Genomic DNA, 21319 nt, shown 5'->3' with positions numbered 1-21319 from the left:
CGCAGAAATAGGCATCCACACTTCTGTTACCCTGCCCTGGGATGGTTGTGACTGTTGGAGGTTATAGACTGATCCTACCGCTGCCACAGCGAACCTAAGAAATAAAGATACATTCAGAAATGCCTCAGATTAAGCACTTAAGACTCTCCAAGTCAGTGGTTCCTAAAATGGAGGACACTGATTTTAATCAGTTATTTAAATAAAAACAGTATATTTTTAGTTAAAGTGCAAGTTTGACAGATTTATATTTTTCTAATGCTGACTTAGGTTGGTGGGATAGAACCGGTCGTAAATCTTTATCACAGTTTTGCCTCTGTTAAGTGGCAGTTTATGGCGAAAAGTAGAAAATAAAAAGTTGGAAAATACAGGGTAGTAGCACTGAGTTGTAAAATAGGATCCCTCTGCCAATGCCATCAACACGGAAAACTCCAGCAGACACACAAGGAGCACATTTTCTGACAGTTTAAACCTGCAATTAACAAAATAAAGGTGCTGTATTTTTTATTATATATTATTATTATATATTATTATATAACTATTTGGTGCTAGTTAACATTATTGTTGCTAGGTAACAGTTATGGAATTCTACGTATGTCACATCTGCTGCCCCAGATGTAAAGTTAAATTATGAACTTCACCAGAATTACAAAACAAGAAAAGACTTTTTTTGTAACATCTTAAATTTAAGTAGTCTAACCTGTCAAATGCACATTAAATTGGGTCTAATAACACAATTACTCAAATGAACAAACATAAGGAGGATTTAACAGGTCTGGCCACTTTCTGTTATTACCACTGTCACTGTTATTTCTCTGGGGGTCCTAAATCGGTAGAATGGTTATTTTGGGGGTAAAGTCAATTTACAATTTTATAAGCAAAACATTACATTCACATAACTTGTAATAAAGAGGTTGTACTCACCAAATAATAGTGTTTCTCTTGAGTCCCGGGTGAGCTCCAGTATTTTAATAAAGAGCTAAGGTTAGCATTAGCATTAGTTCAGTTCAAACATCAAGGTCATTCAGCAGTTGGATTTAAGAACAAATATTAGAAAAATATCGTTAAAATATTATCACAGGACATTTCGAAGGTATAAGTGGTTGACATATAAAATCTTACTTATTTTTGACACAATTTCACCACTTTTCAGGAGGGGTAACTGTTAACGTTAGCGGCACGTTTTTGACGTCACAACTTCTGGAACGTTATTCGTGAGTGGCAAAAGTGTATGACTGTCAAAGGTACTAACGGGTTTTTTTGTGTGTGTAAAAGCTCAAAACAGTCAATCTAAAATGTCACAGAACTTATGCAGTCTAATATCAAATATAAAAGTCTACAACTCTGCTAAATATTGAGTTTGTGCCTGACATTTAAAACAAGTCAACAGTAGAAAACCAGTTAACAATTAGGAAATAATTAAAACAGCTCTAAATAAATTGTGTCTGTTGTGCTGCTCATAGCTCTGCGTCAATGTGAAGGAACATTTTTTTCAAATAAAATGAAGTCAAATGCAAAAGCGCTTATATTGACAAACATCACTTGGTAAATTGTGACTCGTTTAATAATTGAATTAGCTTTAAAACAATAAATTAGACGTGTGAATTAGCGTGAATAGCAGGTGTCAATGTCTCAGCCAGGTTATTTTCATTCATTACACACGGCGGCGGAAGTAGAGTTCATCGGACCTTCAAAATAAAACGCCATTGCACTACTTTTGATGGCGAGTGCTTTTATTTTTAAAAGCGTTTTCCGGTATTTCCGCTGTTAGCTCCAACGTACTTGACACTTGTCCGACTTTACGCGTTCCAGGCGGACCTTAAAACGCCTGGCTCTATCGCAGTTTGTCATTTCTTCGCTCACAGACAGCTTTACGCGAGCTTCGAGGTGGAATAACGACGTGTGGAATACTTTTTATCGCTGTTACATTGACTTTCCCCCAGTTTTCCTAGAGTTTTCCTTGCTCCCTGCTCCATGCCGCCGTCGCTCCCACTTTGGAGAAGCTTTTGCGCTCCTGCAGACTTTTTATAACTTGTTGCCTCGTTGGGTTTTAGACATGGACGTATAATAAGATCACATTATATAGATCCATGGTTTTAGGGCGCACATGCGATGTCGCGGACTCTCAAGAGGAGGAAGAAATGAGCAGCACGTGAACTTGGAACTCTTTTTAACGTGAATTTGAAGGTTTTAAAGTGAGTTTTGTGGATTGTTTCTAAACCAGTTCAGCGACAGGACTGCAGCCTCTACTCAATGTGTCAGCTGGAAGGAAGCGGGGTCCGAATCTCTCCTAAACGGTAAGACATGGCTCCACTGCGCGCAAAACGCAGCCGTGGCACGAGATTTGGCACTGCCTAACCAAAATCCAAGTTTTGAGAATGGCAGGAGGTTATCAAATCTAATTTCACTAAGGATTTATCCTCATAGCACATCAGAAACTTCTCTTCCCAGAAAATATGTGACAAGTATGTGGCTTTGCAAGAACCAGGTGTAAACCAGGACTTAAACGGAGCCAATTTAGGAGTGAGCCAATCAACTGGTCTACACTCACACTAAAACAAGACTAAACCAGGACTATACCAGGACTAAATGAAGACTAAACCAGGTCTAAAGCTTCACCAAATCTGGAGTTAACCGGGCCAGGACTACACCAGCAGGACTAAAACTGGACTAAAACTAGACTAAACAGGACTAAAACAGGACTATACAGGACTAAACCAGGACCAGAATGGCACCAAACCTGGAGTGAACCAAGATAACCAGGTCAGGACAACATCAGAATTTAACCAACACTAAAACAGGTATAAAACAGGGCTAGAACAGTACCAAGGCCAGGAGTGAACCAGAGCACCAAACCAGGACTAAACCAAGGAATAAACCAGAACTAAACCAGGACTAAACCAAGGAATAAACCAGGACTAAAGCAGGACTAAACCAAGACTAAATCAGGACTAAAACAGAACCAAACAGGGGTTTAAAACCAAATCTAAAACAGGAGTAAACCAGGACTAAACATGGACTAAACCAGTACTAAACCAGGACTAAACCAAGGAGTGAGCCAGGTGTGAACCAGGACTAAACGAGGACTAAAACAAGTCTAAACCAGGCCTGTACCAGAACTAAACCAGGACTGAGCCATGACTATCCCAGAGGAGGACCCCAGACTCCTTGCCAGCGTTCACATAAATAGCTGTATTTGATGTAGTGTTGTTTTTATAGTGTTATCACGCAGCACAGACATTGCTTATAGAGAATGGACAGTCAGAGGCAGAAGTCTGAGAACTTAAGCGTTACAGTTTTGTTTAGGATTAGGCCAGATGTTCTTATGCAAATGTTTGGGCTGCAAGATTAATTGCAATTTGAATAGACACAATTAGCAAAAGCAGACATTTTTTTGAAATGCCATAATTTCCTCCACAAACAAAATATTTGCTTTCATTCTGCATAATAACTGCTAACCCTTTAGTTTAGATCTGTAACACGCTTTGAAAATGTGATTAGTTTTTCAGTTAATACTTCAGTCTATTTGTCAGTTCTTCGGGACATGTTTAAAATATGAACTTTGAACAGAAATCTATTTCTTAAACATACATCTACTTTGGATTGCTAAAGGTCCTACACAAAATGCCTCTAGTGAACTTTAAGCCCTATTATAAATTTGATACCTCCTTAAAAACATACCCGCTGTTGTGTTTTGTTTTATTCACACATGTTAGTAACCCTTTATTATTAATCTGTCTACATCTCCAAAGCTCAAAATCCTCTGTTCCATCTTGTAATGTCATTGAAGCGTTAGATTTAAAATTAACAGCTCCTTTTAACTTTTATTCAGGTGAGATTGGAAATTCCAGGGCTGAAATGATCTAAATGATTCTAGTGAAGGTGTATGGAGTTTAAAAGCACAGTGGAGCACTTCCTGTATTACCACATGACATTACATTAGGTGGAACAGAGTGTTTTCCATTTGAGAGAAGAACTTAGCCTAAATATGCATTGTCTGTGTGCTAAACATGTGTAAACAAAACACAACTCCAGGTCTGTTTGTGATGAGGAAACAACGTTATAACATAGATCAGAGAACAGCACAACATGGGACCTTTGCATTTTGTTGCTTTGACTCCTTCAGTGCTTTGACAGATTGAAGTTTTTACTGTGGTGATTAGAGCTGCCACAGTTTCAGTCTTTCTTTGACTAGTCAACACAATCCAATTATTTCTGTAGCGCCAACTGCCCTCGGGACATTTTTTAATCGAAGTTGGACCAGGTTGAGACGGAGAGAACTGCCAAGACGAGAGCCAGAAAATATTTTGAAATGAACAAAATGTAGTTCTGCATTCTTAACATTTTGCTAACCGCATGTTTGTATGTTGTCCAGTTAATGATTATTACGGTAATTATGTAAAGTATTATTATGGTGTTATTAATATAGTATTAGGTATTAGGTATTATGCAAATTTTTTTCTTTTATTTTCTCCCATGTTATAACATTGTTGTCTTACCAAAAACATGCCTGAAGAGGTTTTAGATGTCATCCTTGCATGCTTGAGTAGTTTAGCGATCTCTCCTGGCACTATTCAAACCCTCCTTATAATTAGCAGTACGAGGCTCCACCCACAAGCCTACATCACCCATGCTGCCACACGACAATTCTCCATAAATATACAATACGTGATACAACACTGTACACAGCAACTTGACAAACCTGATTTTATGTGCAGTAGTTTCTTTAGTCGGATGCACGCTGATTGTGTTGTGATAGTGCTCTGAAGGGGGAGTGACTTAGCACAGAGAGCAAAGGGCAGGGAGATTCAGAGCACCAAAAATGAAACTGAAACTCATAAAACATGTTAATACGTTGCTTTGGGCGAATATAGCATTTTTAAAACAATGAAAAGGAAACATGGTGATCTAAGTATGTTATGTGTTACAGTTAATACCCCATAAAAGTTAAATAGCCCTCTTTAATACCCCATAGAAGTAAAATACCCCTCTTTAATACTCCATAGAAGTAAAACAATCAGAGTAGTCGGTGCATTTGTGGGAGAAAGTTATGTCATTTGTGGAGTTATTGCCGTAAGTTTTCAGTTACCTAATACTGAAAACGGTGTCTGTTTTGTGTCCTGTTATGTCAGAGCGAGTCTGAAAGAGAGTTAGAGAGACCCAGAGAGAGTCAGAGAGAGCTAGAGAGAGACTGAGAGAGCTTGAGTCAGAGAGAGAGTTAGAGAGAGTCAGAGAGTCTGAAAGAGCCAGAGTGAGAGAGAGGATAGAGAGGCAGAGACAGAGTCAAAGAGAGGCAGAGAAAGTCAGTGAGAGAGAGGCAGAGATAGAGTCAAAGAGAGGCAGAGAGTGAGAGCTATAGAGAGGCAGAGAGCCAGAGAAAGTCAGAAAGAGAGAGAGGCAGAGATAGAGTCAAAGAGAGGCAGAGAATGAGAGCTATAAAGAGGCAGAGAGCCAGAGAAAGTCAGGGAGAGAGAGGCAGAGATAGAGTCAAAGAGAGGCAGAGAATGAGAGCTATAGAGAGACAGAGACAGTCAGCGAGAGAGAGGCAGAGATATAGTCAAAGAGAGGCAGAGAATGAGAGCTATAGAGAGGCAGAGAGTCAGAGAAAGTCAGAAAGAGAGAGAGGCAGAGACAGAGTCAAAGAGAGGCATGGAGTTAGAGAGAGCCAGAGAAAGTCAGTGAGAGAGGCATAGAGAGCCAGAGAAAGTCAAAGAGCGAATCAGAGAGAGAGTCAGAGGAAGTCAGAGAGCGAGTCGGAGAAAGTCAGAGAGCGAATAAGAGAGAGGCAGAGTCAGAGACAGGCAGAAAGTCAGAGAGTCACAGAGAGAGAGTCAGAGAAAGTCAGAGAGTCACAGAGAGAGAGTCAGAGAAAGTCAGAGAGCGAATAAGAGAGAGGCAGAGGCAGAGAGAGGCAGAAAGTCAGAGAGTCAGAGAAAGTCAGAGAGAAGCAGAGAGAGTCAGAGCACTCCGGGCAAATGCAGAACAATGTTTAGGAGACGTCATGTTTAATACCCCACATACTTTTATATGGACTCTTTTATTTGAGCATGTTGTGTTCACATAAATATATTTTATAACACAAGTACTTCCACTGGGAAAAATGCACTTTTGTAGAGAAGTATCTGGACTCTCTTCCTGTGTTTTTACAGTGTCCTCAGGCTGCATGGCTTCTGATCAAAATGCTTCTAAAGAAGTGAATAAACCTGAGTGTGAGCAGTGTTAAATGTGTTTAACTCTACTGGTGTAATCGTGGTGTAACAGTGGACCTGCTGTGTCTGGGGACTCGATATGTCTAGTATTAGTTGTATGATATTAGTATTGTTAGTTGCAGTGGTGGAACGTAACAAAGTAAAAGTAGTAAAGTACTGTCTATCAAATGTGTTATCATGACAGAACTACATAAGTACAAATTTTTCGTATCTGTACTTTACTTAAGTACATTTACAATAGGTACTTTTTACTTTTACTTCACTACATTTAAGAGCAGGTATCTGTACTTTCTACCCGACTACATTTTTGAGCAGGACTGAAAAGCTTGATAATTTGAGCAAACAAAAATATACAAATTAAAACAGAAAAAAACAATACATTCCATTGTTTCTACTGAACCAAATTCAGAACAAATCTTTATCTTTGTACACTTTGTACATAGATGTAAATAGTGTGTGATTTTGTGAGATGATCTATTTATTTATTTTGTTTAACACCGACACTTTATTCTTATTGCATGACACTTTATTCTTATTGCACAAATTTTATTCTTATTTAAATGACTTTTTATTCTTATTCTTAAATTCTATCCTGTGGTTGTGGCATCGGTTAACTAAGTGAATTTCCCTTCGGGGATCAATAAAAGTGATTCTGATTCTGATTTATCAAAATCACTACATTTGAAGCTTGGGTACATTTTTAAAGGGGTACTTTACTTTTACTTAAGCATTTTTTGCATCTGTACTTTTACTTAACAGACTCAAATACTTCTTTCACTGCAGCTTGTACTGTTTGTAGTAGTTCATACTAAACAAAAAAACCTAATACACTATATATATATATTCTGAGTTAAAGGCCCTGTAGCTGATGTTCCCCACGTGTTTGAGCTAACTGTGTCAGTACAGATATATAGTCAACATAAATCCACTAGAAGTTGTTGCTAGCTTTATGACTCTGGTCCTAGAAAGTTGTGAAAAGTGCTTATAAACTCATCATGGTGAATCATTAGGATGCTCTGATTTCATAAGGTACGTGACGAATAACTTTGGAACACTGCAAACTGTTTAAAAAGAGCTAGTTCTGTTTTTCATGTTTTTAAGACAGTAAAAATCAGATACAGCGACTATTATTCACCTTATAAAACCTCACTTCTGGCTGGGTCTGATCCGAAAGCACTGATTACAGATGAAATATAGTTACTCTTGTTTGTTTATGCACTACAAGAAGAACATATCATTCAGGTTTTTGTGCAGCTCGTTTTTCAGACTTTGGGAAATGCCAGGACAGATGCAGTGTTTGGAAAAAAAACAACCTTAATAAATCTGAAATGTATAGAACTGATCACAATTACATCTGGGATTGAAAACAAATTAAATAAATACTTAATTAATGAAAAAACACTGAACTTTGAGCTTGTCATCACGGTAAAGCTAACAACAACTAGCACGCTAATGTGCACTTCCTGATTATCAGACAATAAAAAGCTTTAGTTTGTAAAGAGACACAGGGAGGGCATCTGACACATAAGGACATTTCAGAACATGTTTGTACAGGATTAATCTCCCAGTCCTGCTCATACTACTACTATCCCACGTGCTCCCTGTGAACTGTAGTGTTGTGTTTGTGGAGGGCTCGTGGCTCCTCTGATGCGGTCCCTGTGTTTGCCTTGGTAGAGGTCAGGCAGGTGAGGCAGTGAGTCACCTGCTCACGTGGCTAAATCCCAGGCGTTCCACACACTGCAGGCGGCATTTGACCCGGTGTTATCAAAGGAACCAGAACTGCCACTTCTGCCTCTTTCAGCTCCTTTCACTAACTCACGAAGACTCGGATCAGCACAACAATCTGTTTTGTAAAGAAAAGGAGAGTGCAAAAAGGTTAAAGGTGGTGCACCCAATTTTTACTGTCTTAAAAATCATGAAAAACAGAACTAGTTAATTTTAAACAGTTCGCAGTGGGACAAAGTTATTCCTCACTTACCTTATGCAGTCCGAACATCCTAGTTATTCACCACAATGAGTTTATAAGTACTTTTCACAACTTTCAGAGACCAGAGCAGAGTTTTGTCATCACAGTAAAACTAACAAAAACTACTATGCTAACACGCACTTCCTGATTATCGGAGAATAAAGCACTTTATAATTGGATGCAGACGGCACACAGCAGACTTATTTTGACCTCAAGAGCTGCTTATACAATATATCTGCACTGGGGCGAGACAGATTGTAGGAAAAATCAGGTACAGGGCCTTTAATTTCTCTGGTCACGATTAACAAATCACAAAATCTGCAAAATATTTAGGTAATAACGTCCCCTTTAAGAACTAAACTTCCCTATGTGTCAGACAGCCCCTCTGTGTCATACGCCCCCCATCTTCTCTCCTCTCGCCCTCTTATTACACTTACACTCTCTCTTTCTTTCTCTTTCTTTCTCGCTCTGTTCTCTCTCTGTTCTGTCTCTTTCTGGTCTGTCTCCCTCTTTTTCAGTTTCACTATTTATTTCTCTCTCTCTCTCTGTTTGAGTCTCTTTCTCTCTCTCTTTCCTTTTTTCTGAATGTAAATTTGACTTAACCCAATCGGCAGTGTCTCACCTGGGAGATAAAGTTTTTTGGACGGTCCAATCACAGCCTCTTATTTCTGTCTCTCTGAATATTCAGAACCACATCTAGACCTTCATCGCCCTCAGCAATGCAAGAGTTTTTTATGAGAAATCAAGGGGACACCACCTAACTCCAGACTGTGAAGTAAAAGCACTGGTGGAGGTGAGGAGGAGACTAAGGAGGTTAAGGAGTACAAGGAGCAGAGGAGCGTAGAGAGAGTGCATTCATATTTTACTTTAACATCTTAATTTAGTTAGTCATTGATGTGGGATTATTCAGTGATAATCCCGTTACATGTGGATGAGTCTCGTTAAATACACAACAGGGGGCGCTAGTGTGTGTCTAAAGAGGATTACCCCCCGAGGACCCACTCGGACCCCAGAGCGGGGCATAAACCAGGGGCACATCCACATAAAACCACACTCTACCTACAGCTGCGAGAGTCGTCACAATCAAATTGAAATCACAATTTGAATGGACACAAAAAAATGTTCGTACTAACCCGCTCTCTTTTGTGTGCTTTTATTTTGCTATTTTGTCCCTAAATCAAGATATGATCATTTGTAACAGATAAATCAGGCGCCTTTTTACCCTGAGGTCGCTCCTGCTACTGCTAGTAATAGGTTTGATTGACAGCGTTGCTAAGCTCTGACCCCCGGTTAAATCAGCGATGCAGGTTTGATGCAGTGTTACCTTTAACAACCTCCAAACACACTCCCTCAGTCCACTTCTTTATACAGTCTATGGTTTAACTCCTGGAGGGGCTCAGGTATAGACTTGAGCAGGATGTCAGGGGAATTAACCAACACATATTAATCAGAAATATACGCCTCAAATGTAGTTATGATGGTCACTACAGCATATAAGACAATCACACCATGCATGCACTTGGTGGCATAGTGAAATGTGTCCTCTACATTTGACCCATCCTTTAGTGTCTCTTCTTTGGAGGAAAGTCACTCAGACACAGGGAGAACATGCAAACTCTACACAGACACAGGGAGAACATGTAAACTCTACACAGACACAGGGAGAACATGCAAACTTCAAACAGAAAGACCTGCAACCTTCTTTCTGTGAGGCGTGTGACAGTCACAGGGAATGTTCTCAGTTTTGTGCTAGTTTGACCTGGTTTAGTCCTGTCGTTGTAGTTGTGGCTTAGTCTTTGCAGTCCTGGTTTACTCCTGGTTTACTCCTGGTTTACTCCTGGTTTACTCCTGGTTTACTCCTGGTTTAGTCCTGGTTTAGTCCCAGTTTAGTCCTTGTTTAGATGTGGTGCGTGGGCGTGTGGCTCTGGTGTCACTAGAGTTCAGGTATTTTGGGGTTGACAGTTTAGCAGCTCTCACTCAGCCTCAGTCTCTTTACTGAAGGACACAACATTAAAATGTTTCTAAAAACAGTGGGGCAGTTCTCTACTGTGGATATGGAAACATGGTCCCTGGTTTTTATTCTGGTCTCTGGTCCCTGGTCCCTGGTCTCTGGTCTTTGTTGGACCTAGTTGTTTGTGCAGAGGTAAATGTTGCGTATCATTGGTCTAATGGGCCGTGAGGGTGGAGCTGAGCCGTGAGATCTCCACAGAAACTCAACATTCATCTGGATAAAACACTTTGTTTAGTGTCACTTTAACTAATGAGACCTCCTCTTTAACTAAACAGACTCCCACTTTAACTAATGAGACTCCGCTTTAACTAAATACACCTCCGTTTAATGTGAACAGTGTGCACATGAGACAAACAGGTGATTTAGGTCAGACTTTGTCCCTCTGTCACTGGAGCAGCTGCTGCTCAGAGCCTGATCCTGGTCAGGTCTACTTCAGATCTACTTCAGGTCTACCTCAGGTCAATTTTAGGTTTACCTCAGGTCTACCTCAGGTCGATTTTAGGTTTACCTCAGGTCTATCTCAGGTCTACCTCAGGTCTACCTCAGGTCTACCTCAGGTCTACCTCAGGTCTACTTTAGGTTTATCTCAGGTCTACTTCAGGTCTCATGTCTTTTAGCAAGTAACAAGACTGCCAGCAAACTCTGTAAAAACACTATGAGTTTTCTGAAGTTCACATTTGACAGTCCAGAAGTTAGATCCAAACGTTGCAGAGCGTAAAGAGTCAGAATGAGCCAGTGTGAAGTGAAACAGGTGGAGGTATCACATTCACCACATTCAAAGACTTGTTAAGAGTTTTTATAGTGGCACAAATGAGTCCTATTAAGTTATCACTGGATTGCAGGTACTATCATGAGCCTTATATTTCTGTGTCTGACAGCTATGTTTAGGTGAGTCTGCCTCAGGGCAGCTGTGGCAGCAGATGTAGCTCTCTCGTCACACTGTGAGGAGTGAGCTCAGAGGGTGAAGCCGTTAGAAAAGCCCTGTGACTAAAGACGCTGTTTATCACTGGAGGAGCCACATTGGGCAGGTCTGTTTGATCAACCCCTCATTGGAATCCTCCAGTGAGGAAATGCCTGGTGAGCTCTGCCGGATCTGTGACACTGCGTTAGTCATGACATAATGTGAACACACCTCCTCTGTCATCACGCCTCCTCTGTCATGAAGGATCAGCCGTATTTGAAACGTGTTTGTGAATCACAGCTCAAATATTACACACGCGGCTGCGCTGGAAAAGGGAAGTCTGAGGCCTTACGTCAGAGCTGACCTGGGTCAGAGCGATTTCGGCCTGTAGCGGGTTGAACCTGGATCTGGTCTTGACCTGGATCTGGTCTTGATCTGGATCGAACCCGTTCGGATCGGTTCAGAGCTGTAGCACCCTTGGGTGTCGATGACCTGTTAGTAGAGTTGTCAGGGTTAAAGGAGAGGCACAAGCAGAATGCAGCAGGTGGAGTTTAACCAGAGACTGTCCTCAGGCTCTGAACACAGCTACTGTTTACTCCTGTTGTGTTTACTCCTGTCATGTTTACTCCTGTTGTGTTTACTCCTGTCATGTTTAGGCCTGTTGTGTTTACTCCTGTTTATTCTTGTTTACTCCTGTTGTGTTTACTCTTGTTTACTCCTGTCTGCTCCAGTTTACTCCTGTTGTGTTTACTCCTGTTGTGTTTACTCCTGTCATGTTTACTCCTGTTATGTTTACTCCTGTCTGCTCCGGTTTACTCCTGTTGTGTTTACTCCTGTTTATTCTTGTTTACTCCTGTTTACTCCTGTTGTGTTTACTCCTGTTTATTCTTGTTTACTCCTGTTTACTCCTGTTGTGTTTACTCCTGTTTATTCTTGTTTACTCCTGTTTACTCCTGTTGTGTTTATTCCTATTTACTCCTGTCGTGTTTACTGCTGTTTACTCCTGTCTGCTCCGGTTTACTCCTGTTGTGTTTACACCTGTCGTGTTTACTCCTGTCGTGTTTACTCCTATTTACTCCTGTCGTGTTTACACCTGTCGTGTTTACACCTGTCGTGTTTACACCTGTCGTGTTTACTCCTGTCGTGTTTACTCCTGTCGTGTTTACTCCTGTCGTGTTTACTCCTGTCGTGTTTGCTCCTGTCGTGTTTACACCTGTCGTGTTTACTCCTGTTGTGTTTACTCCTGTCGTGTTTACTCCTGTCGTGTTTACACCTGTCGTGTTTACTCCTGTTGTGTTTACTCCTGTCGTGTTTACACCTGTCGTGTTTACTCCTGTTGTGTTTACTCCTGTCGTGTTTACTCCTGTCATCTTTACTCCTATCGTGTTTACTCCTATCGTGTTTACTCCTATTTACTCCTGTCGTGTTTACTCCTGTTGTGTTTACTCCTATTTACCCCTGTCATGTTTACTCCGGTTTACTGAGACACTTGTGTTTGTATAAATGTAGGATTACATAATCAACCCGAAACATGCACCTCCAGCTGAGGCTCAGGATGTGGAGATGGGTCTTCTGCACCTCCCCCAGTGTCACTGAAGGATGGGTCAAATGCAGAGAACAATAGAGTCTACCTTAACCTATAACGTATCTGCTTTTATTTTATTCACGCAGTAGTCTGTGTTGTACTGGAGAGCTGAGTTCCTCATGTTCAGACCATGTTTCAGTCCTCCTAAAGACCTGGTCCATGATTGTGCTTCTGTGGAAGTCTATACAAACACACAACGAATAGCGTCCTGAATGACCTCATGTACATGTAACATATTTTTTTTATTCTGACATGTGTTTGGTTGTAGGTTACGGTCACGGTCAGGGGATAAATGGGATATTATGCTAAAATGATTTTTGTTTTTACTTTCTCCCATGTTATAACATTGTTTCCTCATCAAAAACATGCCTGAAGAATTTGTTTGAGTAATCTAGCAATCTCTCCTGGGCACTATTCAAACTGTCCTTACAGTTAGTAGTACAAACCTGTACAGGGCTCCACCCACAAGCCTACGTCACCCATGCTCCCACACGACAATTCTCCATAAAAATACAGAAATATGATACAAAACTGTACACAGCAGCTTGCTGAACCTGATGTGATGTGCAGTGATTTCATCAGTGGGATGCAGCTGATTGTGTTGTGATAGAGCTCTGAAGGGGGAGTGACTTAACACAGGGAGCAAAGGGAGGGGGAACAAAAAAAAATCTAAATATGTTATGTGTTACAGTTAATACCCCTGTATCCAAAAGAAGTCAAATACCCCCTCTTTAAGTTTAGGGTCAGGGTGAAAATATAGGTGCTATGGATTTCAAAAATATCTTGTCTTGTCCCTGCTGAGTGAATGTGTCACTGCTCTGTCAAAAACTGAGTAACTGTGAGTGAAGGTGCTTAAGCTCCATCATCAGAACCACACCTGCTCCTGTCACACCTGCTCCTGTCACACCTGCTCCTGTCACACCTGCACAGGCCATGGTTGCTCCTACCCCTGTTCTCTCTGGATTAGTCTTGATTTAGTCCTGGTTTAGTCCTGGTTTAATCCTGGTTTAGTCCTGGTTTAGTCCTAATTTAAAGAAAAGTACAAAATACAGGAAGTAGCGCAGACATTTTTAACATTTATTTGACAAAATTAAGGTTTTAATTTTTATTCATCTAACCATGGAATTACCTCTACATTTAATAACTAGTAAGAAAAAATATACACTAAATATATGTTGTTGTTTTTTTTACTAAAAAACTGGCCAAGATTTGTAGTAAAATCTTAAAACTAATGACAAAGTGCTGAGGTGAAATGAGCAGTCTGACCTGTCTCCACATCGGCCTGGAGCCTGGGGTCACACTCTTTTGTAGAACAGCTCTGGAGTTGTTTGGGTTTGTTTCATTCACAAGTCGCCGTTATTTTAGAATCAGCACACCCCAGAGCACAGCGCCCTCTGCTGGTGGTGGAGTCTGCAAAATCAAAGAATGTTCAACCCACATCACTCAAATCGTGTTGAAATTTGAATCACTTAGACACTGGCTGCCACTGATTACATTCATATGTCACATGCAATGATCAATGCGAGGGAGCCACCTATAGGAATGCTCAAACTTTAGAATGAAGAGAAAAAAAAATACTTCTTTTATGATCTGTTACGTGCCCCTGATCAGAAAAGCCATTTAGACCCATGTCCAGTTTTGTACGGTTTGGCCTCTAGGCTCCTCCAAAGTTTCCATTGTAAATGAACAGCACCCTGAATCAAGTCACACAACAGAGACGGGAAGACCCACTTAACATGAAGAGAAACACACCAGAGTCGGAAGAGTGAAGCAGCACAGTGACAAATTACTTCTCATCATTCTGTCATAGATGATAAACACAGGAAAGACATTATTTAAAGATACACTAAGTATCTTTTTCTTTTCAGTTCCAACACAGTTATAATATTAGCCTTCTTCTCCTGAAACCACATTTTAACCGATACCAGTGTAGGGACTGAAAATGGAATTTTTTTTCTTCAAACACATCCAGACTTATCACTCTCTGTATTTTTTTAATGCAGATTGATCTCAGTCTGGTCCCACGTCCTTGCGTCCCTGCGTCTCAAGGTTAAATGCGACTGTCCAAGATCCGTTTTTTCAATGGCATGTGAAATGAAGGAGCTGATTGGTCACCTATAACAAAAATATACAAATAAACTCCCATTTCTCTCACCTCAGATGAATAGTTTAGCACTTCTCTCATTGATTCTGCAGAAACCCACCATGTTTTTCAACCCGTGACATTTTTTTCTTTTATTTTTTTCAATATGGGTGGACCATGCTTGAGTGACCTCTGGGAAAGAAGGTGCAAGATTTGTCTGTTATTAATGTTCATATCTTGACTTACGGACACAATAGTGAAATTAAAACCCCAGGATCATGTAGAGTGTGTCAATATGAACATTTTAAGACCAAAATTATGACCCTGACAGCAGCAGTTGTAGAAAGTGAATTGGAGCCAGAGTTGATGGAGCCGGAAGTGCACCTATGCTCATTTCTTATTTGGAACACGGCGGCTAGCAGGTTAGCGGTACTCGGAGAGACAGATATTGCCTTTGGTGGTAATTGGTGTGAGACATTTGAAAGGTTTTCTGACCTGCTCCTCAGACTGAAGCAGCAGTTTGAGTCCAGGAAAAGTTTATGTTCCGTAAAAACATAAAAGTGAAACCAGTGGAACCCGTTGGACGGCTCATCGTGTCACTGCTAATTAAATAATAACTTTACATTGTGTGCTTGGGGGGGTAATGGGTCTATTAAGTTTCATTGGACATGTTTTGGCATTTACAATTAGATTTATTTTTAAAGGGGCATTACGTGACCTTTCGAGTTTGAGGTCCACCATCTGCTTGTCTCCATATACAGATGTTATGCTTTGTCTGAAAGGTCCCAAAGTATGGCAGTAAAGTGCGCATGACAGGTTTTCATGTTTTTCTATTTCTGACTGGGTTTTGTGGGATAAGACCTGTGCTAAATATTTATCTGTTTTATATCAGTTCAGTGGCAGATTGTGTGAAAAAGTTGAGAAGAAAAGTACACAAATACAGGATGTAGTGCTGAGTTTTAAACAGAATCCCTCTGTCATCGACAGAAAACTCCATCCAAAACAGGGAGACACAAGGAAGACATTTTTCTGAGAGTTTAAGCTTCCATTTAATTAAACAAAGGTGTTGCCATTAATTTTAATAGTCTATAAAATACTATTGTGCGATTTAAACAAGTTTTGGCCCTTGTTTACCTCATGGTTGCTAGGTAAAAGTTATGGAATTAACTCTAGCCTAATGGTGCGTTCCGGGCAACTGGTGACTGGGATATTTCCCACCTCTGTCTTGAAAAAATTCCCTGGAACGCCACTGGAACTGGTCATTTCCACTTGTGAATTTTGAGGTGATCAACAACTCCCACTTCGAGTTCAACTGTGACATATTGCAACGATGTGATCAGCACAAAACATGGATCTGAGGTTAAACCAGCACAGAAACCATGGCAACAGATGATACTGATTAAATGAGTTATAATATTTATTTGAAATCCGACAGCATTCTAGTATCGTCACATGTTTACATTTCTATAGCCTTTGGTTGAGCATTAGCCGTATGGTTTACATACAAGTTAATTCAGCTGGAACACTCTGAGGTCGGAACTCGTATCCTTTAACTGGGAAATATCCAATCTCCCAATTGCCTGGAATGCAGCATATGGTCTATGGTGTAAACTACAGGGCTGGCATCTTTTACACAGAGTAAGACCCCATGGAGACACAGGGAGGTTAAGCTCTCACTGAGGACATTAAATCTAAACTTGCATCATATTTAAAAAATGTGTGCAACATTTCACCTTACAATTTTAAGTTTGTTGAAATTAATTATATATATATTAATATATGTATCACACACTGAAGTCTCTTCAGCTGCTGTTTATCCTGTTCATATGCTGCAACATATATAATAATAGCCAGAGCTACTCATTGTACATGCTGTAGCCCTTTATTTTTATTTTATTTATTTATTAATAGGTTTATTAATTTATTTATGAATTTATTTTTATTTATTTAATTTCATGTATTTTTTATTTGTTAATTTTATTTCATTTTTATTTGATTAAACTTGTAGTGTTGCTCAAAGTTTTGTTTATTTTCAAATATTTATTTATTTATTGATTGATTTTTGACTGCCTATTTCCAATCTCTTGCTGTTCTTAAACTGTATGTTGCAACACTGTAATTTCCCCATTGTGAGACTAATGTAGTTTCTCTTGTCCTGCAGCTCTAATGCACTGGATGCCTGTTTGCTAAAATATCTCATCATGTAAAACAAAACCAGAGAAACTGGACGCCATTTTACTCCCACTGTTTTCAAATGTCCAGGCCTGATTACATCATCTCTCTCTCTTTAAACCTGATGTCTTGTCTGAGCCTAGTAAACAATAGCCCAGAGGAAGTCCCTGCCCTCGTCACACCTACACTTTCTGTAGCCGGTCATTAGCTTTAATAGCTCGTGCTAGCGTTTAGCACTAGCCTGTTATTGAGGCTATTGTCCGCCGTTGTTTAGGTCACTTCCTCTGATGTCGTAAAAGTCCTGACCCAGCTTAAGGACGCTGCTTTGACAGTCTTGTGCTGTGTGCAGGTTTTGTTGTTAAAGAGAGATGGGTGCACTTTTCCAGAGCTGGTGCCAGAGATTGTAAAGCTAAAATACCTACAATACAGACTCGTAAACCTGTGGGCGCTCGTAAAACCCTGCTGTACGTTTACATGGAGCCGCTGACGTCCCTCTCAGATCGGCATTAGGCCCAGGACGATTCTGAGTCTGGGTTTACTGGGTTCACACTGATTACATTTGTGATTTACAGGTTTTATATTACAAAACCATACCTGGAGTTGTGTTGTGTTTCATTCACACATGTTTGAGTAATCATTTATAATTAGTCAGTCTACATCTCCGAAGCTCAAACTGGCTATGGGCACAATAGCGCCCCCGGTAACCTCACCGTTAGCGTCACTACTTCCTGTTTGATTTTATTTCTATGAATCGCGCTAAAGTTAATACATATTTAAAGATCGGACAGTAGATAGGGAGCTGTGGCTGGGAGGCTCTGACAACATGTTAAACACTACACAAATAATCAATACTTCACTGGAGGACACTTCTGATGTTTGTGCCTCCATGATAACGCTAATGTTAATTTTGAGGCATAATAAATATTGAAACAGCGCCACAACTGAAGTCTTGTACATATAAAAATAGTTTGGTAGTCTTTATTTTAATTAATTTCAATTTTAATAGGTTGCTATTTTATGTTTTCTGATTTTAATTAAAGTGACTGTTAGCTTTGAGACTCAGTGAGCCCCCGGGCCACAGTTGGGACATGCCGTTAACACTTGTATAACACGTCTGCAACAATTAAAAGTGTGATTCACTCACCTCTGACATAGTGCTCTCTCTCTTTTTCAGCTGATCTGTTTTGGGAGTGATGCACTGGCTTCCCCTGGTTGCCATGGTGATCGCCTCGGCCCTGCCCTTCCCTCACAAGCCCGCTGCCCGGATCGTAGCCGCATCACTTCCTCCTCCGCTGCACCATGCTCCGGACTACAGCTCCCATCAGCCCCAGGACTACAACACTGCCCCAGCGGACTACAAATCAACTCCAGTGGACTACAACATGGCCGAACAGCAGAACCAAGGGGATTTTATGACGAACGACGATAGTGGAGTTTACAATTTGAACTTAGTGACCACTTTGGAGGTTCCACCCACAGAGTCTACGCCGGTCTGGACTCCAGAGGTCACAGAGGGGCAAAGAGACGCTAAAATATACAAAAATAACTTAGATTCTAATATTAAAAATGATATGCAAGACTCTGGTGCTGCTGCTAGTCCTGAGAGTTTGAGGAATACCGTAGATTTGACTTTGCAAAGGACAGAAAGGAGTTTGGAAAAGAATTCCGACATGGGACTTTTGGAGTTGGATGGATTATTTGAAGGGGACATGTTTTTGGACGCTCACCCGCGAGTTTTGTTCAGCACATCTCCTCCGCAGCAACCGCCCCCTCTGCTCATGCTCGAGGACGAGGAGGATCTAGCCTGGGATGAGCATCCGGACGGCGACCGTTCCAAACGTGAGAAACGGTCGCACTTAACGGAGTCGCGCTGGGGTCAAAGGTCAGTTTGCGAGTCGGTGAACGTTTGGGTCACGGACAAAACTACGGCAGTGGACACGAAGGGAAACAAGGTGACCATTATACAGGAGATCCAAACCCAGAGTGGGCCCATCAAGCAGTACTTTTACGAGACACGGTGTCGCCAGGCGGAGCAGCCGCAGGACGGGCGCCACGAGGAGACGGGCGTGGATGGGGCGAGCTGCCTGGGCATCGACAAGAAGCAGTGGAAGAGCAAATGCATCGCCAAGTCGTCGTTTGTGCGTGCATTAACCAAAGACGCTAACAACCGCATGGGCTGGAGGTGGATCCGCATCGACGCGTCCTGTGTGTGCGTGCTGCTGTCCCGGACCAATAACAAGGCACCGTCAGGAAGAGGGCGGGGCTAAATGGTGAGGGAGGGAGGGGCCATTAGGGCAAGGGACAAGAGGAGGAGGAGAAGAGGAGGAGTTCAAAATGGAGGACTGTCATATTTAACAAAACATTATAATATGTCTTTAAGACATGTTACAAATGTTATCTCCTCAAAAACATACCTGGAGTTATGTTTTGTTTCATTCACATATTCAGTCTCACCCTTTATTATTAGTCTGGCTACATCTCCAAAGCTCAAAATGCTCTGTTTCACCTTATGATGTCATGAACTGATAGTTTTCAAGTTAACAGCTACTTTTACCTCTTGTTCACCAGTGATGTCATGTGGCAATACAAGAAGTGCTCCACTGTTTACACTTTCACTAGAATCATTTGAATAATTTCGGCCCTGGAATTTCCAATCTTTACTGAACAAAAGGTAACTTGAAAACTATCACTTCTTGACAACACAAGGTGGAACAGAGCATTTTGAGCTTTGGCGATGTAGACAGACTAATAATGAAGAGTTACTGAAACATAGCTCCAGGTGTTTTTGAGGAGCTAACATCATTAGAACATGGTTTAAAGCTCTCAAGAGTCACTTTAGTGTAACAAAGGACCTTTAAACAATACGTGAACCTTAACCAAGATGTTTACTGTTTGAAAAAAACATTAAAGTGCCAAGAACAGGTTAACCCACTCATTTTACTAAAACACAGTTAAGATAATTATATTTAGGATTTTGCTAACAAAATAACAAAAAAAAGTCCCAGTTTGGAATCTTTTTAGGTTTTAAATTTTACTTCTTGATTCGAAATCATCACACAGGTTTTATACAATCAAAAATTTAAACTTTAATCCATGTTATAATGTTGTTAGCTCCTCAAAAACAGACCTGGAGGTGTGTTTTGTTTCATTCACACATGTTTGAATAACTCTTTATTAATAGTCTGTCTACAACTCCAAAGCTCAAAATGCTCTGTTCCACTTTGTGATGTCATGTAGTGGTAGTTTTCAAGTTAGAGAGAGAAGAATTCAGAACACAGCTCCAGGTATGTTTGTGATGAGGAAGCAACATTAGAACATTGACGTTCATTTTGTCAATATTGCCCATTTCTAATTTAGGGTCAGAAGTCACCAAAACACCGGCAGCCATTTTGAATTCCTCCTCCTCCTCCTCCTTCTAAAATGAACGGCTTTTAAACACAAGAAGACCTCAACTCTCTGACTTGTCTAATCGTTTGTCGAGCTTTGTGCTTAAGTTATTGTTGTGCTGATTCCTGCTGCATGTATCAGACAGTAAGATATTCTGCGTTATCCCGTGTTGTAAGTGTAATAAACGTAAAAGTACGACGGCTCTGTATATTTGTATATTTAAACCACGGATTGTCCAGTGGCCTTAATGACAAACCCAGACTGTGATGGCAAAGAGGACAGCGCCACCTACTGACATTACACGTTACTGCTGCTCCCAGTTATTTTTTTAAAGAGCTTGGAAAAACTGTTCATGAATATTGAATTGTTACAAGCATCAGATATTTTTAGATTTGGAAACTACGCAATGCAAAAATAGTTTATATTTTGGAGTTAAAATGGCTTTATTTAAGAATTTTAAGTAAATATAATTGGATTTTTTTAAATTACAAAAATCATTATTATTTGGATCATCTGGTTTGTTTCAATGTATTTTTTACTGTGGTTTCAATGTTTTTACAGTTTTAATGTAAAGTGCCTGTCAGTGGCTAAGATTTAAAATACATTTTTATAATTCAAGTGCCTTGAAATAAGAAAAAAATAATGATTCGGAAACCAGCACGAAATATGTTGAAATAAACAGAATAATCTAGATCTACTAATTCAACTTAAACTCAATGAATATTCTAAAGTCATTTAAACTCTCGCTCTTCCATCGTTTGTTCATGTTTGTCTAAATGTGTCAATAAAGGATCTTTGTACTCAGAGTCAGAATGGTCTGTTTTTGGGTTTAAAAAGATACAAAAATTAAATTTAAAGCTCCACAGTGTAACATCAGCTAATAATAATAGACCAAAGTAAATCAGTTCATTGCAGGTGTTTCTATTCCTTAAAAATACCTTTGAAATTGTGTCCCGTTTGTGTGTGGGCTCACCTCTCCACAGATCTGACAGTAACTTCACTTGGTGG

General features: G+C 40.3%; 1 protein-coding gene across 2 annotated transcripts; it reads left to right on the top strand.

Annotated features, from left to right (window-relative positions):
• The first annotated feature begins 1835 nt into the window (after positions 1-1835).
• Positions 1836-19856, top strand: LOC117374715 (venom nerve growth factor 1). Of its 2 annotated transcripts, none has more exons than XM_055223430.1 (2): positions 1836-2294; positions 18099-19856. In XM_055223430.1, exon 2 carries the CDS (start codon positions 18118-18120, stop codon positions 19189-19191), a length of 1074 nt encoding a protein of 357 aa, XP_055079405.1. In that variant the 5' UTR covers positions 1836-2294; positions 18099-18117; the 3' UTR covers positions 19192-19856. The 2 variants fall into 2 exon arrangements, with proteins under 2 accessions (XP_055079405.1, XP_033826795.2); XM_033970904.2 differs by having other exon boundaries at positions 1842-2192; positions 18099-19251.
• The last annotated feature ends 1463 nt before the right edge of the window (positions 19857-21319 follow it).

This window comes from Periophthalmus magnuspinnatus, chromosome 8 (assembly GCF_009829125.3).
Source record: "Periophthalmus magnuspinnatus isolate fPerMag1 chromosome 8, fPerMag1.2.pri, whole genome shotgun sequence".
NCBI classification, from domain to species: domain Eukaryota; kingdom Metazoa; phylum Chordata; class Actinopteri; order Gobiiformes; family Gobiidae; genus Periophthalmus; species Periophthalmus magnuspinnatus.
This window is presented reverse-complemented; position numbering and strand designations above follow the sequence as displayed.